Genomic DNA, 19687 nt, shown 5'->3' with positions numbered 1-19687 from the left:
AAAAATTGATCTGCTATATATTCCTTTGAATATAAATCTTCTGACAAAAATAATGTTTTTTTTCAAGTCTTATTTATCATAAAAGTTTAAGCTATATGCAGACTTATCATACCAGCAGGTTTTTACAGCAAAATAAAGTTCTAAATAGTACAGCTCATATTGCTTTAAATTATACTCAGATCAGTAAAAAAAGCAAACGCAAACCGCGTCAACAGAATGGACTTCTATTTTTTTTTATTTGTGAAGCTCTGCAAGATTTCTGCATTGATTTGGTGCATTCAAAGTACGCCATTTTGTAATTGCAAATCTAATGGATTGTTGTACAGAACTGCGTCGTAAGAAATAACAATTCTGTTTTATTTAACCGTATTTCAACTACTAGACAGTGATATCATCGTTTAACAGTATCATGGTCTAAAATCTAAAATCAATTACACAATTAATAATGATTAAAGCTCTTGTGCTTAATAAGAACGTTTATAATAGTCACCAGCCTTACTGAGTATCTATTATCCCGGTACAACACACGTGACAAATGATGCACGTGTAATTGGATCAATATTGATACTCTACTATAAAAAGGTATTAATAACACGTTACATAGTGCCACAAGTACATGACAATATATTTAATCCGTTATCGTAATGGAAAAAAATATACTAACTACATAATAAAACCCGTTTTGTGTATTAAAAAGAAGGGTGATTGCGATTTTTATTACGAGAAAAATCAATTAACTGTGAAATTCAGTGCAAAATATAATGTTAATATTATCATCGGTATTGCAATTTCTATTAAACATCAATTAGGTTATAGAATCAGAGAAAACATATTACCAACGTTTTGCATTTCATTGTCGTACAGAAAAAGCTCCAATGCGATTTTAAAAAAAAGAAGTTAGGCTAACGTCAATACAACTGAAGATAAATATCAAACCCTGTTACTAAAACGGATTTGAATGTCTCTATTATTCCCATTAACATTCCATTTCGTGTTCGTTAGATGGCTATGTTAAAACCTACTATGAAACATTAAAATCTAACTCCTTTGACGGAAACTAATAATTTGAAAGATGTGCGAAAAATGAGACAACGCAAGATCGAAAACGAATAATTTCGTTTTCTAATGGGTTTTATGAAGCTACGTTACTCATTAAGTCTGTATAACGTGTAGAAGTGATCATGTGTCTGTATACTTAGGATATTCAACCAGATTTTACCTAATCCTGTGGTTCTAAACAACCAAAAAAATAAATAAATAAATACATCGTTTTCAACTGTAAGTGAAAGAAAATGAAATTCCATGTAAACCAGAAATGTCAGTTTGTATAATCAAAAGACGTGTTTTTACGGGTTGGGTGGGATGAGGAGGTAGGGTTTGTACTGTAAATACTCACAGCAAGCGACATCGGATGGCATCCAAACCGTGTACTAGTATCACAAAATTATTTTTATAATAAGCCGTAGAATCGTTTTGGTGAAGGTGTATGTAATTTGTAAAGGCACATCAGAATGGAATAGGATGGCTGTATTTTACCATGCTCCTCTGTCTTGGATGACAAAAACTTATACAATTTAATGCTAGTAAAAATACCAAGCCTATGGTCTATATAGCTCACCTGATATTATGAGCTGTGGGTGGAATAGGGGTATGGATTTAAAAATTAAAAATAAACAGTTTATAAAAATATACAGTTTGTAAAATTACAAATTGTAGCACTAAAGTTCTTCGTAAAAAGATTTGTGAAAGGTCCACCCTAGAACTTTGCACCCACCATGGGGTCTCACTGTTGGACCGCAGTGTCAATGACTGAACGAAGAATCAATCAAAGAATTGTACATTACCTCAACATAGATAAAATACGTCTAGCAGCGTCACATATTCTATAGTCCGTGTTTGAAATAATAAGAGCACGTAACATTATGAGCCCCCTTCAACTTTTTTACTCTTAGCTAACATATTTCTCAAATTTACATATAAAAAAATTGAATTATCATCAAATTGGCCCCACTTTTTGGGGCATGAGTATAGCTGAAGTATAAAATCGGGAAATTAACGGTGAAATCGAAGTGATAGAGGGTGTAGCGATCACTGCGTATTTCAGAACCTTAAACATTTTGTTTTTTGTCAACAAAAGCAATTTCATAAATATTATTTCATTTAAGGTAGAAATTATTCCTCTAGAAATGCATAAAACAGGCGTGGTCGTTGTTAATTTCAAAGCCTCGAGGTAAGTTCGAGAAAATCGCAAGCTCATACTGAGGATTGACTATGTACTATCAAACCTGTTTGTTTCTGTATATTGATTTCAGACGCTACCTTTATGTTCATCATCTGATATTTTTTTCAATGTTTTTATCCGCAAGGCATTAGCAACTTCTCGTTAACTACTCGGCCAGGTAAGTGTGTAGCATCAGAACGATGAGGGAACATAAACAGGGAAAATACTTCTTCTCTACTCAGCCGTTAAGAGGACTAGGTGGTCTGGCCATTTTTAGGCTATATTTACCTCCTTACGAAGAAGAACTCTGTAGATGTAGGGAATTTTTTCTAATTTTACAGCTAAACTATTTGAATTTGTTCTTCACAAAATGTTAACTTATGGCCAAAAATATCACTTACAACCAGCAGGTAATCATAAAATACAACTCATACCTTTAGTCAGGTGATTCCAGGTGAGTCACAGAGTTTTCAATGAAAAAATATTTAGGAAAATCAACAATCAACTTTATTTTTTCAACAAAGAAATTATACCAACAAATTTGAACAAGAACATGTGTGGTACATGTAAGAAGTTAATCACATCATACTTAATTAAACTATAATAAAAAAGGTCCATTTACATGTATCTGCTATCTTAGATTAACAAGAATCTAAAGTAAGCCAATAGAAGATCATGTTCTGACAGCCTTTTGATGTACAGTTAAATTCTACAAAAGTACTTATTCTGCTATGCAATGAGGGAAAATTAAGAAAAAGTAAACAAATATTGATTATGGTTTAGGTACTCAACAGGCTGCTTTCTCTCCAACAAAGAGGTTGTGAAATAGAGACCTTCGTGTACTGACAGTCTGTGGAAACTCTCTCCAAATCCAGATTGACCTTATTGCGATTTCTTTAATGAAAACACTGGATTGATTTCATAATTTTACTAAACATTGGCCATTTGTAACCCAAGGCATAGTAGATAAATATTTTGAAATTGCCAGTACAAGGGTGAACATTCAGACTTGATTTTCTTAGTATCAGGTTTCTTCAAATCCCTGAAATATGATCCATGTAAGCAGATCAAATGATCTGAATTATGAATATAGTCAGATTACAATGCATCAAAATCTATGAACTATCAATGTCCAATATATAAATGTAAACATGATCAACTGTCTTAGAACTCAGAAACTTTAATTCTTAGCTCATCATTTGCATTTTAAATTAGTTTTTTTTCCAAATTTTGAAGTAAATCAAAATCTGTATTTGATCCATCCTTTCCAATTCAGGGTTCAAATGGTTTTGAATTAACACGCACGGACACTATTAATATGTTAACACTTACTGACATGAGTCAGATTGGCTCCATTCTTTCACTTAACATTAAGGTACTGTGGTTTCATCGATATTCATTGAATACCAATTTTTGTGGATTTCGTTATCAAGTTGATCCACGAAATTAAGTGTTCATTGAAGTGCAATTTCTTTTAACATCTTGTATTGATAGGGTCATTGGCCACGAATTTACGTTTTCTTGAAACTGTGATTTTCACTTTATCCACGAAAATTGATACCTTTAAATATTAATGAAACCACAGTAACATACATATTGGTATCAATCAGATTTATGGGATAAAGATGATCAAGAATTCAATAAAATAATAAATAAATAAAAGCAAAAAATGTACATCATAATTTAAAACAATTTTGGAATCAACCATAATAACAAGTTATAACAACAAATCAGTAAACTTCTCCATATGTACAGTACCAATCAGACCCAACTTAACAGAAAGTAAACCCCAACTAATCCTTGGGTTTACTTTCTGGGTTTACTAGAGTTGACCCAGAGTAAACCCAGAGTGGATAAAGAGAGTAAGCCCTGATCAGAAGTATACCCAAGAAAGCAGATGCTACACGTGTCTTCGGAATATACAAGGGGCAGGAATTACAGGCAGTAAGATGGTAAGATTAAATTCAGGTCTGCTTCACATATCAGTGCGTACAGTTGACCCCAAATGCAATTGTTATGTAAACCCAAAGTAAACCCCTAGAAAACCCAAAGTGGACCCAAATTCTCAAAAAGTAAACCCAAAGTAAACCCGGGGTTTAGTTGGGGTTTACTTTGGTGTTAGGTTGGGTCTGATCAGTACTGTTATACCATTAAAACTATTAAGCAGAATCGTCATCCTTAATTATTAATAACAATTAACAACAATATCAGATAGCAATATCCAACTGGGAATAACATTAATACAACATAACAACTCTTTGGAAATCTAACATTGGGGAAAAAATTAATTAACCTGCACATGATATCATATTATACTAGCTGCTCAAACCGGAACACAACTAGATTAAAGAATGTCTGGGTCTAGAACTCATGCACTCATCTTCTTGTTGTACATTAAAGCATTGACTTTTATAAGTCACATGTCCTCTCTGTTAAATACATGTGAATAAACTACCATGTTCAAAATAAACTGCCACTTCATGCTCTCTCAGTCATTTGAAAAAAGTCTCTGTTTCAGAATGCATGGCCTCTTTGTATGAGGATTTCTTTATAGGGATTCCGTTGTTCAACATATACACATCCTTTGGCACATGAATCTGAATAAGAGTATTAAATCAAAAGTAAAGAATGTATCTGGTAAATCCGTTACAATTGAATCTAAATTTCATGCAAGTATCAAATGTTTTGACACAATTAAAAACAAGAGGCCCATGGGGCCACATCGCTCACCTGAGCAACAATGGGCGTTCAAAAGACATTGTGCCATATGGTCCCTCGGTAGAAAAACAAAAAATAAATATTGTAAAGTATTCGAATTTTACACTTTTTTGTATACATGTAATCTTTGACATTGTACCTTCATGAAATACTATTTTTTACCAGAATAAGAAATTTCTACGCAAGATATAAAACTAAACATTTGATAGAGGTATACTGTTAAGTTGTTAACTTCCAAATCCCTATATTTTCACATTATTTATTGTATAAAGAGAGGGCCCCAGAGAGTAGATATATACAGAATACTAGTATCATTCTTTTATTTTGTTTGTACAAGTATTTAACATACTCTAATTCATAGAGATTTTCTAATGTTCAACCAAAATTTCAGCGTCAATTGTAGAATTATAAGCAACATACAGAGCTCACAGTTCTCCTAGGTTTGATTCATATTTTGTTCACATGAGTTTATTACATTCAGCTTATGATTTTTAACTTGGTATTTCCTATTCAGCATTTAAAATGGAAAAAAAGAATGGCCTAAGATTTTATATTCTTTTATTCACTCAAGACCAGTTCACTAGTATTTGAGGTTCAAAATCAGTTTATACAAATGTACACAAACACAGTGAAGGATCACATGTACAGTAAGAGTAATAATGACGAAAAAATGTCAAGTTTACAATACAATAAGATGTTAAAGTTGGTTTCTGAACGAACAAACTTTGAAAATTTTCTTAATAAATATTGACAATTTTTTTTACTTTTTTAATCTTTAGTTTTTAAGATCTGTGTACAAACATAGAATTGTGAGCAAATCTCTGTATCTTGCTTATAATTTGAAGCTTAACACTCAAATATGGTTAGTAAATAGAAATTGAAAACAATTAAACACAAGAAACATGCACTATAACAAATAAAGAACACAATTTATTTTTTCGAAATGAATCATATATATACATGTATATACCTACATATTTCCGTCAGCAATGCCAAACTTTATTTAAACTGAATAAACTCGAAAAAATGCCGAGCATCGCAACAAAACCTATTGCATTAATCTACCATTACGCAAAAGATAATGCCGATCGAATTACCGATAGAATGAATTGTATTTCACTAATTTTGATACATCAGATTTTGCTTAACTTGCGCAGGTAAACAGTTAACTGTTTGATTTACCAAAGTCTCTGTTTGATTTGATACGTAAAAATCACGAAATAATACAGACGATAGTTCCCAGGTTACAAGCAGAAATAATGAAAACGAAACGAAAATCGGAACAAGCTAACACCAACGTCATGTGTGAAACCTGTCAACGCATTGAAATATTTAGCCTCAATTTACTTCACAAAATCGGCAACAATCGGCAAACTGTTGCACAACAAGCGAATTCATCATAGTCAGATCGACCCTTTTTCGTATAATGTCATGGCTGCTTTAAACAAAGAACCTCGTTTTAGAAGTATGGAATACGAGTCTAGGTAAAATGGGTATGCAACCATGGGCCGTGGCAAAATAAAAGCCAAGGCAGATCGACAATCGTCAATTCCAAATACGCATTATTTTGCAGCAATATTTACAGCGAATACAAATATACTAGTCCATCAATTATCCTGAAATTTTAATGAGATTGGCAGATTAATAACTGCCAATCTTTGTTTTGCCCAGACCAAGTCTTGCCTACCCATTTTACCGGATGCCGGATTACCGGATGCCGAACCCGAAGCTATTAAACTGATTAAAACACGCATTTCCTTTATTATTATTTTCGTAATAACTCAGATTTGAAACAGAATTAGCACTTAATTTTTGCAATTTATATTTTCCTTCCCATAAGGATAATTTATGCTAAACTACGTTGAATTGAAATCAGTAGTTCTTGAGAAGAAGATTTTTAAAAATGCACCCCCCTTTTTCTACAGTTTCAAGGTTTTCTCCGCTTTGAATACAGATCGGACTTTTATTTTTGCAATTTATATTCGCCCTCACATAAGGATGCTTTGTGCCAAATTTGGTTGAAATTGGATAAGCGGATTTAGAGAAGAAGTTCAAAATGTAAAAAGTTTACAGACGGACAGACAGACAGACGGACAGACGGACGACGGACAAAATGTGATCAGAATAGCTCACTTGAGCTTTCAGCTCAGGTGAGCTAAAAATGATAAAAACATGTTTACATAAAAACAAATAGGGTAAATGCCCTTTGGTGATTTTGAATGCATAACAAATAAAACTTCCTTGAATGTCAGATATCAGATTATTGCTTTTCATAATTATAGGATTTTGCTATGCATGATACACCTGGCTATTTCCATTTATATAATTATATAAAAAAAACAAAAAACAGTGGATAAGTATGACATTTTTAATCAAGAAGATTAGATTTGCAGACACGAAGTTGTTACATCTATGAAACTTATCTCTAGGTCATGTAACTCTCAAAGATACCCATGTAACTCTCTAGGGTACTTAGAACCATTTTAACAAGAGCTTGGACTTTGGGTAGTTGTGTCAATCGGCAATATGATGTAGGTATGTCTATTTCATCGCTGGGATTCAGCAATGGCTCTTTGAAATTAACAGGATTTGTCTGACTTATGAGTGGAAACTACGCAGTCAGTGTACATTTTGCTTGAAACCAGTATATTTTTTAACTTGTTTTTATGCAAGAAATAGATATGACATCCTACTGAAACTCCAAAGCCTTGTTAAAATGGTTCTATGTAACTCTCTAGGATCCTCACATAGCTCTAGGATACATATGTAACTCTCTCTAGGGTACTTGCGTAACTCTCGAGGATACCTACGCAACTCTCTAGGATACTTATGTAACTCTCTCTAGGGTACTTGCATAACTCTCTAGGATACCAACTTAACTCTCTAGGATACTTGGATAACTCTCTAGAATACTTATGTAACACTCTCTTGGGTACTTGCATAACTTTTAGGATACCCATGTAACTCTAGGATACTCGTGTAACTCTCTAGGATACTCATGTAACTCTCTTTAGGATACTTATGTACTTCTCTAGGATACTTACGTAACAAGGCGTTGAACAAGGAGGCTGCTTGTTTCCTGTCATATAAATGTGGAGGACAGATCTCCTCAAATGTAGTGTAGTCTACTTCACTTGTGTAAGAGTTGATAAGCCTGTAAAAAGACAATATCCAGATTAATGTATTAATAATACAATACATGCATGCATTTAAAAAGCTTTGAAAGAATTCAATTCTGTGACATTCTTCTTTACTTGGGTAAGGGTTGATAAGGCAGTAAAAAGTATATCCTGAGATTTTCAAAAACATACATGCATAACAACAAGCATTTATCAAGTACTCTGCCATTTAATGACAATCTATGCACAGAACTACAGAAGAAAATTCCGTGAGAGTCTACTCTACATATGTGTATTGTATCTAAAATAAAACATTGTATCCAAACAAATTTTCATTAAATCAAAATGCAAGAATAACAAGCTATAAAATTCTCTGTAATGAAATGGCTACGTGTCAGTCTAACTACCTGATCAATCTACTCTCTGCCTGTGAGACCTTGGAGAAAACTGACACAGGTGTCTCCATCATAGGAATCTCCGGCTCCTCAGGGACCACCGACAGATTCAGGTTTATCCGGGAGAGAGTGTCCGATACAGAGGGCTCCGAGGGCGGGGCCAGCACCTCCTCCTCAATAGATCCCCGCGACCTGCTTCTCTTCCTTCGACTGAAAATAAATAAATCCACATGAGGCTACAAACAATGAAAAAGCAGTAGCTGCTCTGAATATACCAATCCTTACACACAACTTTTTCATGATATGGCAAAAACATAGGTAATCACAGATTACAAAGCTCACTGAGACTTCACCTTTATGAGACCACCTTTATCATATTAAATGAAAATCATACTTTATGATCTTGAATATTCATGGATTCTGTTTTGACACAATATCGTACATCATCTGTTAAAAAATTGTATGATAATCATATGTTTATATGTTAATCAATACAATAAAATAAAATTAAATATTGCATCCTATCATATTTACAACATATATCATATAATACAACAAAATACCATAATAAACAATGATGAGATATGATATTGTAACGTATGATAAGACATTCTATTGTGTTATATGTTATTGTATTTGATCACATAATACAATATCATAATATATAAAACAATATAATATTATATTACAATATCATATTACATAATACATCATAACATTGAAACATATGATATTATATTGTATTATATAGTATGATATTGTATGATACTGTATCATTTTTGAAACATAATATGATATTGTATCATATGATACAATATAATTTGATACAACATTGTATCATATCAAATGATACAATATTATGTGATAAAGTAAAATATATAATACAACATCATATTATACATATTGTATCATATGATACAATAATATATTTTATAATATCATACAATACAATTTCATGTGATGTGATAATATATCATATTATAAACCAATATCATATTATACAATATTGTATGATACGATATAATATATTGTTTTCCTCGGACTGAAATGTCACACTTTCATTGGTTTAAACATAACACGTGATTGCCTCATATATCTCTATATTTGTTCTGTGAGAAATAATATTAGGCAATATGGCCGTCATTGGTCGACCCTCTGCTTACTAATTTCGACATTTCATAGTATTTAATACATAAACCACATGCCGTAAGTTCTTAAAGTATTTGGAGTAGTTGCCCTTTGAAATTCTTTAAAATTAGAGTAGTTGCCCTTAGAATATTGACGTCACATTGTTTTGTCTGGAGCAGAATAAAATGACAGCGTCGAAATTTGCTCAAATCTCTGCAGAGGAAAGGGAGAAAACATTTAAAATTGAATAACAACAAAACATTGTAAGTAAACATGGGTGAAGCAAAGATTTTTAAAGAGAATTTGAAAGGTGAGATTGAAAATTCTGAAGAGTTTAAATGAGTTAAATTGGACGAGATGTTAGGCATCTTGTACATGGCTTTGCGTAGATCATCGCTATTTGTTAATAAATATGTCGCCTGATAGTCCTAGGGAAAACAAAACACTTATTAGGTTAGTTACTGACTCACTACGGAAATATATTGGGTTGATCAATCTCATAGACGGCTCGGCTTCGCCTCGCCATCTATGAGATTGATCAACCCAATATATTTCCGTAGTGAGTCAGTAACTAACCTAATAAGTAATAATATTACAGTATCATATTATACAATTTCATGTGATATAATTCTATATTACAGAAACTAATATCATATTATACAATATTGTATGATACAATATTATAGAATATACAATATTGTATCATAGGATACAATATTATATTTTGCAATAGTATCATGTGATAAAATAATAAATTAATAATACAATATAATATTATACAATATTGTATCATGATATACAATACTATACATAACGATATCATGTTACAATATCATAACATAAAATATCAAAAAAACTGATACAATATCATATTGTATCATATAACCTTTTATAATATTACATATGATATTATATTGTATCATATTAAACAATACCATACAATACTATATCATAGGAATCATGTTATATCATTTATCAACAAACACATCTATCTATCGAGCAGGTTTGAGTGAGGTAGGAGATTTCTTTAGCATCCTTGATAATGGAGATCTGGCTCTGCATCTGAAGCAACCTCTGCGTTTCATTTATAATATAGTTAAATCAACTATGCAAGCTATCATCTATAAAACATGTGACCTGTTCCAAAAAAACTAAACCTCATCCAGCATCCGAAACCTATGGCTCAGATTCAGCATTCAAGCCTGTCAGGTGCATCAGTTAACATAAGACGCATCTCCATGCAAGTTTGGTGAAGTTCGGACCAGTAATAACTAAGATATCATCATCAGAGGGCACTCGAAATTAAAACCTTAACCTGCTCCAGCATCCGCAATCTGTGGCCCAGATTCAACATCCATGCCTGTCAGGTGCATCTGTATCATAAGACACACCATCCATTCAAGTTTGGTGAAGTTAGGACCTGTAATAAGTAAGATATATTTTTTAGCATCCTTGAGAATGGAGATCAAGCTCTGCATCTGAAGCTTCCTCTGTGATTCATTCATATTACAGTTTAATCAACTATGCAAGTTTGAAATAGTACTATTATCTATTAAACATGTGACCTGTTCCAAAAAACTTAACCATATCCAGCATCCGAAACCTATGGCTCAGACTCCGCATTCAAGCCCGTCAGGTGCATCAGTATCATTAGACGCAACATCCATAGAAGTCTGGTGTAGTTAGGACAAGTAATAACTAAGATATAATCATTATGTTCTTATTCGTTTACACTCAAACGAACATAAATAATTCATTAAATAAATAACAACACGTATATAGATGCAGAAGCGCTCTCAGAAGTGCAGTTTAAATATTACATGTATATAAATCAATTTTCTTGTGTTCTTTTTATCTACAAAAACAAAACAACACATATTAGCAATATATATATTTTTCATAAAACTAAACATTTATGGCTATCTTTGAGGGCGGGCGGGTGGGGAAACGTCTGCTTGCACTGAGAGAGAGCCTTCGAATGACTTAAAACTCAATTCTTTATCAAATCGTGCGTACCTTACGAGAATACCTGTAGAACAGGTTTTCTATAAATATAATAACCAATCAAATTGGTTAGTCTTCAATAACAAACACCAGGTAAACACGTGTTCGATCGAAACACTTGTTGTAATACCTTCAATAAATACATTCAGAGGGCACTTGTTTCAAAAACTTTAACCAACTCTAAAAACCTTAACCTCCTCCAGCATCCGAAACCTATGGCTCAGATTCAGCATTCAAGCCTGTCTGGTGCATCAGTATCATAAGTCTGGTGAAGTAAGGACAAGTAGTAACTAAGATATAATCATCAGAGGGCACCTGCAACAAAAACTTTAACCAGCTCTAAAAACCTTAACCTCCTTCAGCATCTGTAACCTATAGCTCAGATTCAGCATCCAAGCCTTCCTGGTGCATCAGTATCATAAGACACACCATCAATGCAAGTTTGGTGAAGTACGGACCAGCAGTAACTTAGATATTGCTATCAAAGGGCACCTGCAACAAAAACTTTAACCTGCTCTAAAAACCTTAACCTCCTCCAGCATCTGAAACCTATAGCTCAGATTCAGCACTCAAGCCTGTCTGGTGCATCAGTATCATAAGACACACCACCCATGCAAGTTTGGTGAAGTACAGACCTGTAGTAACTTAGATATTGCTATCAAAGGGCACCTGCAACAAAAACTTCAACCTGGTCCAACAACCTTAACCTCCTCCAGCATCTGAAATTTAGGATTCAGATTCAGCATCCAAGTCTTTCAAGTCCATAAGTAGGTACAGATGCATCATCCATGCACGTTTGGTAAAGATAGGACACGTAATAGCTTAGATACAGGACCTGCAACAAAAGCTTTAACCACGTCCGGACGCCGACGCCGAGGGTTTAGCATAAGCTCCCTCTGACTTCGTCTCGGTGAGCTAAAAAGCCATTTAATATGTGCTTTACCAAGCTCTTGAAATTATGGTAGAAGAACAGGTAATGTTACTCTTTTTTATGTCAGATTTTTGTTAGAACTAGAGTTACTGTGAGCAAGCTCACAATTGATACCCCCCGCTAAGAAAAAAATCATAACGCGTGTATTTTTGCTATTATAGAAAATATTGGATGAATCTATTTCACTGTCCATTTTCTATAAATAACAACTGCTTTATTTTTGAAAACTGTTAATTTTTAGCTTCTAATATTTCCATTAATACAATTAAGACATGACACAGACAGAATTTAGCTTTTTTGAAACAATGACCTTGAACTTTCTCAATTGACCTTGGGCCAAGGTCATGACACACCCTTTTATCATAAGCAATCTTTGTGTGAAGAAAGAACTTCCAATGTTTCCCCATAAGAAAGATATGGACCGGACACGAATTTTGCATTTTTTTCTGCCAGTAACCTTGACCTTGCCCGAATGACCTTGGGTCAAGGTCATGACACACCCTTAGGTCATAAGCAATCTTTGTGTGAAGTAAGAACTTCCAATGTTTCCCCATAAGAAAGATATGGACAGGACACGAATTTTACACTTTTTCTGCCAGTGACCTTGACCTTGCCCGAATGACCTTGGGTCAAGGTCATGACACACCCTTAGATCATAAGCAATCTTTGTGTGAAGTAAGAACTTCCTATGTTTCTCCATAAGAAAGATATGGACCGGACACGAAATTTGCACTTTTTCTGCCAGTGACCTTGACCTTGCCCGAATGACCTTGGGTCAAGGTCATGACACACCCTTAGGTCATAAGCAATCTTTGTGTGAAGTAAGAACATCCAATGTTTCTCCATAAGAAAGATATGGACCGGACACGATTGCACAGACAGACGGACAGACAGACGGACAGACAGACAGACGGACGGACGGACAAGGTGATTCCTATATACCCCCCCAAACTTTGTTTGCGGGGGGTATAAATATTATACCTAGAAGATGATCTGTCAGAGAAAGAATCATCTTTGCTTCTGGCTGACAATTGGAGCTGGACAGGAGTTATGTCCTCTTGAAGGAGACTTCGCTCCATTGACACTGAGGCATCTCTTAGGATCTCCATGGAAGAGAGCTCATGCTACAGAAAGATTAATTTGCTTACATTAATGTAAACAGACAGTAAATTTCTTCACAAGTCATAATACAGCAACCTTATTTTTGAAATTTAATGACACTATGGGATGTTTTTCAAATTATAGGGCATTAAATGGGGGTTTTTAAAATTATAATAACACTAAGTATAGAAATCAATAAATGTGTAATTTAATTTTAGACGAGTGCTAATATATTAATTGTCAATGAATGGAAAATTTCATTTACTGCATATTAAGTTACAATGAACTTTTATCAAAAAGCAAATATTAATCCACTTTAAATTTCATTCATTGTCATTTGCAGAGATTTAAGAAAGTTACATCTGTATTAATCCTGCCAATAACAGCCTAAATTTAAAACAAGAGGCCCAGGGGCCACATCGCTCACCTGAGCAACAATTGCCATAATTCTGATCAAATTAGCATTACAGTATCAAAATATCTTCACAACTGAGTACAGTAGATCTTGCTAAATAAAATTGAAAATCTGCTAATTTTTATCCACCTCTTATTTTTTGGTAAATTCCAAGCCCCTTTTGTTGTTGTACCTACAGGTAACCTAAATACCCCCCCCCCCCCCCATTTCGTGGCTCCACTTCTCTCGGGAATCATGGTTTCATCAAACTTAAATCTGCATAACCTGTGCTTTCACACTAAGTACTGAGTTTTGGACCAAAACCTTTCCCAGAATATTTTTAAAGATTTTCTCTAAATATTCCTATGTAAAAATTAAAACCGCCATCACGGTCCCGCCCTACCACTAGGGACTGTGATTTTGCAAACTTGAATTTACACTACCCGAGGATGCCTCTACACAAGTTTAAGCTTTTCTGGCCAAAAATTCTTTAAGATTTTTTAAGATTTTCTCTATATGTTCCTAAGTAAAAATTCATCCCCAATTGTGGCCTCACCCTACCCCTGGACTATTATTTAAACAAACTTGAATCTATACGATCTGGGGATGCTTCCACTCAAATTTGGGCTTTCCTGGCCTAATAATTTTGAGAAGAAGACTTTTAAAGATTTTCTCTATCTATAAAAATTCATCCCCCATTGTGACCCCGCCCTACCCCCAGGGACCATGATTTGAACAACTTGAATCTACACTTCCTAAGGATGGTTACATGCCAATTTGAGATTTCTTGGCCAAATATTTTTGAGAAGAAGATTTTTAAAAGATTTTCTCAATATATTCCTATGTAAAACTTGATCTCCCAATTGTGGCCCTACCCCCGGGGATCATGATTTGAACAAACTTGAATCTACACTACCTGAGGATGCTTTCATTTCAATTTGAACTTTTCTGGCCTAATAGTTTTTGAGAAGATTTTTAAAGATTTTAGTCTATATATTCTTATGTAAAACATGACCCCCCTATTGTGGCCCCACCCTACCCCCGGGAACCATGATTTGAACAAACTTGAATCTACACTATCTGAGGATGCTTCCACTCAAATTTGAGCTTTCCTGGCCTAATAGTTTTTGAGAAGACTTTGGCTCAGGTGAGCTAAAAAAGGTTAAATTTACAATGCAATAAGTTGTTAAAGTTAGTTTCTGGAAGAAGAGACTTTGAAAATTTTCTTAATAAATATTGACATTTTTTTTTGTTTTTTAATCTTTAGTTTTTAAGATCTGTGTACAAACATAGAATTGTGAGCAAATCTCTGTATCTTGCTTATAATTCGAAGCTTAACACTCAAATATGGTTAGTAAATAGAAATTGTAAACAATTATATAAAACACAAGAAACATGCACTATAACAAATAAAGAACACAATTTATTTTTTCGAAATGAATCATATATATACATGTAGATGTATATACCTACATATTTCCGACAGCGATATCAAACTCTATTTAAACTGAATAAACTCGAGAAAATGCCGAGCATCTCAACAAAACCTATTGCATTAATATACCATTACGCAAAATATAATGCCGAATTACCGATAGAATGAATTGTATTTCAGTACTTTTTTGATACATCAGATTTTGCTTAATTTGCGCAGGTAAACAGTTAACTGTTTGATTTACCGAAGTCTCTGTTTGATTTGATACGTAAAAATCACGAAATACAGACGATAGTTCCCAGGTTACAAAGCATAAATAATGAAAACGAAACGAAAATCAGAACAAGCTAACACCAACGTCATGTGTGAAAACTGTCAACGCATTGAAATATTTAGCCTCAATTTACTTCACAAAATCGGCACAAATACATTTTGCATGTTTCAAAACTCTCCCTTCATTCGCGAACTGTTGCACAACAAGCAAATTCATCATAGTCAGATCGACCCTTTTTCGTATAATGTCATGGCTGCTTTAAACAAAGAACCTCGTTTTAGATGTATGGAATACGAGTCTTGGTAAAATGGGTACGCAAACCTGGGCCGTGGCAAAATAAAAGCCGGGGCAGATCGGCAATCGTCAATTCCAAATACGCATTATTTTGCAGCAATATTTACAGCAAATACAAATATACTGGTCCATCAAATATCCTGAAATTTTAATGAGATTGGCAGATTAATAACTGCCAATCTTTTGTTTTTCCCAGGCCAAGTCTTGTCTACCCATTTTACCGAATGCCGAATCCGAAGCTATTAAACTGATTGAAACACGCCTTTCCTTTATTATTATTTTCGTAATAACTCAGATTTGAAACATATTTAGACCTTAATTTTTGCAATTTATATTTTCCTTCCCATAAGGATAATTTATGCTAAACAACGTTGAATTGGAATCAGTAGTTCTTGAGAAGAAGATTTTTTAAAAATGCACCCCCCTTTTTTTACAGTTTCAAGGTTTTCTCCGCTTTGAATACAGATCTGACTTTTATTTCTGCAATTTATATTCGCCCTCCCATAAGGATGCTTTGTGCCAAATTTGGTTGAAATTGGATAAGCGGTTTTAGAGAAGAAGTTCAAAATGTAAAAAGTTTACAGACGGACAGACAGACGGACGGACGGACGACGGACAAAAAGTGATCAGAATAGCTCACTTGAGCTTTCAGCTCAGGTGAGCTAAAAATGAGGTCTGTTACCTTTTTGTTTATTTCTATCAAGAGATTTTATCAATTTAACACTCTCAGTGAAAGGTTTATGGAGGTAATCTATTATTCCCCAGCATGCATCTGTTCTCTGACGTAGATAAGCCACATTGCTGCTGGTGACTGGGTCAACGTTGGAACTAGGCCAGTGTTTATGTACAGAGTTGATAAAAGTTACAAAGAAAAAATATGCCTTGATGTGAAGAAAAGTTTTGTGTACTGTCATGAGAAGACAAGGATTTAGTACATTTCTATAAATGAACCTCTGATAACTATTTATGATTTGTACAAAAAATGAATAGATAAATTAATTTGTGAAATATAAGACCATCACATTCCAGATGTTTGTACGGAGATGTGGCAGTCAGTGTTTACATAAATTAAATGCTGTTTTTAGATTTCAATTTAAATTAATATAAAATTGTAATTTCATTTTCTTGGTGGGGTTTCTTACCGTTACTTTTTATTTAAGGTAGCTCCATACTCGTAAAATTCTCTGAGGAAAGTTGAAAAACTGAACTGATTTCGACTTAATAGACTTAAATGTCATCAATTGTTAGAAAAAATATACATGTCATCACACTTTTTGAGATGCCAGATAAACATAAACTAAAGTATATTTTAGCATTAGAAAAATGTATTTTTTTTTCTGTTAGAGGTAAAATCTTGTAGGCAGAAATTTGTTTTTCTTGTTTAATTTTAATGTCAACTTTATCAGAAAACTGAAATTACAAAAATATTTTAAAATTAATCGTTGGAATAAGAAAAATTATAGCATTTAGACATACAACTGAGAGAAAAGTCAGAAAAAGAGTTATTTCCCCTTTGCATAAATAAAATATATAAAAATTTGGAAATTTAGTATAAAATTAAATGCGAAAATATCTTTAACCTACCAATAATTCTAATTACATCCATGTGATTATATTCACATAAAATAAATAAAACTATCTTGCACAATTTTTATAGAATTCAAAGTTTTACAAAAATGTGTGACGTCACAGAACACTGGATCTACTTTAAATGCCCTGGAAATTTTTCTGATTTGTTTTTTTTATACATAAGATCTTGATGATATGTACGCCGGTTCTGTTTATGCTGTTTAAGAATAACAGGACTAAGACACTTTTTAAAAGTCAGGATGCTGTGCAATGCACCTTGTGTGCTCATTTATGTAGCACACATAATGTTCAAACTCATAAACAAGAAATTCCCGAGTGCAATGAAAATTAGGTCACAATAACACTGATCCACGGACATTCCATTCTAGTTACATGTCACATTAACTGCTGATGGGAATGCATCATTCTGAGATCCAAAATCTTCCTCCATATACACTGTTTAAAATGACATATAGCTGCAGCTCTTTACATTCCTTTCCAAGTTTCCATTCACATTTTGATGATGGCATTTTATCTCTGTTACTAAACGTGTGTAAAAATGCAATGTGTCTCACTGACGGCAGCATCAGTGCTGCCCTCTCTTAGATGCTTAGAGATAACCCAGCAGGGAGGTAATGATTTTAACAATATGGCAGCGCTCATGGATTGCAAGAATTAGTTATTCTAAGTGGTATATCTTTTTACTGAGGAAAGCTCTGTCTAAACGGTTTTCAGATATCATTATACACATCAAACAGATAAATTTGAGCCCTTGATAATTTTTTCATGTTCACTTCCTTTAATTGTATTAGTACAGTTTGAATAAAATTAAATCTTAAATAGTGTTTGAATGATTCATTATTGGTAAAGATAAACCAATACAATTAAACAGAAACAGGTATTTAATATTTTATGTTTGTCATTACTTCTAGTTTATTTTTGTCAAAATTGGTCAGGGCTAGTAGTAAAAGAGTCAGGGCTAGTGAAAAATTGCTGAGGTAGCCCGACAGGTCTAGTAAGTAAAAAACTTAATGTCAAACCCTGCCCCACCCTACCCCCAGGGATTATGATTTGAACAAACTTGAATCTACATTACCTGAGGATGCTTCCATTTCAATTTGAGCTTTTCTGATTGAATAGTTTTTGAGCAGAAGATTTTTAAAGATTTTCTCTATATATTCCTATGTAAAACATGATCCCCCTATTGTGGCCCCACCCTACCCCCGGGGACCATGATTTGAACAAACTTGAATCTACATTATCTGAGGATGCTTCCGCTCAAAGTTGAGCTTTCCTGGCCTAATAGTTTTTAAGAAGAAGATTTTTAAAGATTTTCTCTATATATTGCTATGTAAAACTTGATCCCCCTCTTGTGGCCCCTCCCTACCCCCGGGGTCCATGATTTGAACAAACTTGAATCTACACTACCTGATGATGCCTCCACACAAGTTTAAGCTTTTCAGGCCGTACAATTTTTGAGAAGAAGATTTTTGAAAAATACCAACAAATTTTCAATAATTCTCAATTATCTCCCCTTTAAAGAGGGCGTGGAACTTCATTTGAATAAACTTGAATCCCCTTTACCTAGTGGTGCTTTGTGCAAAATTTGGTTAAAATCTGCCCAGTGGTTCTTGAGAAGAAGATGAAAATGTGAAAAGTTTACAACGACGACGACAACGACAGACAACAGACAAATTGTGATCAGAAAAGCTCACTTGAGCCTTTGACTCAGGTGAGCTAAAAAGAATTAAAAATGTACTGTAATACAAGCAACCATTAGAAAATCCTGCATTGAATATATCACTCACTCCTACACTTATATCTGCCCTTGGTTTTTCAGGGGACATCCTATCTTCACGGGTGGAGACATCAGCTTGTGGGGGCAATAGGTCCATCATCTCGGGAACAGCTGGAATTTCCAGGTGTGTTTCCTGTCTTGGTTCCTCTGGCTCAGGCAAAAGAGCTCGTCTGGAGCGCTTACTTTGACTAGCTGTTTCATCTCCTTCAAAAAAATACCATAATACTGTAAATGTATATACAGTAAAACACACTTATGATGAATTGACACTTACATCAAAGTTGTTTTCATTCTCTGTGACTATAT

At 33.8% G+C, this 19687-nt stretch overlaps 1 protein-coding gene across 1 annotated transcript in view; it reads right to left on the bottom strand.

The window, feature by feature from the left end:
* Positions 1 to 4325: 4325 nt before the first annotated feature.
* The window catches only part of LOC128179592 (meiotic recombination protein REC8 homolog), a 37202-nt gene continuing 21840 nt past the window's right edge, over positions 4326 to 19687 (bottom strand). Inside the window, exons 12-16 of the mRNA XM_052847053.1 lie at positions 19392 to 19585; positions 13498 to 13640; positions 8466 to 8663; positions 7984 to 8093; positions 4326 to 4818 (exon numbers count right to left, since the gene is read on the bottom strand). Of these exons, the coding sequence (XP_052703013.1) occupies positions 4736 to 4818; positions 7984 to 8093; positions 8466 to 8663; positions 13498 to 13640; positions 19392 to 19585 (728 nt within the window). The 3' untranslated portion in view covers positions 4326 to 4735. The remainder of the gene's footprint in view (positions 4819 to 7983; positions 8094 to 8465; positions 8664 to 13497; positions 13641 to 19391; positions 19586 to 19687) is intronic.

This window comes from Crassostrea angulata, chromosome 4 (genome assembly GCF_025612915.1).
Source record: "Crassostrea angulata isolate pt1a10 chromosome 4, ASM2561291v2, whole genome shotgun sequence".
In the NCBI taxonomy this organism is placed as follows: Eukaryota; Metazoa; Mollusca; class Bivalvia; order Ostreida; family Ostreidae; genus Magallana; species Magallana angulata.
The sequence above is the reverse complement of the archived record's forward strand: the minus strand, read 5'-3'. Positions and strand labels throughout refer to the sequence as shown.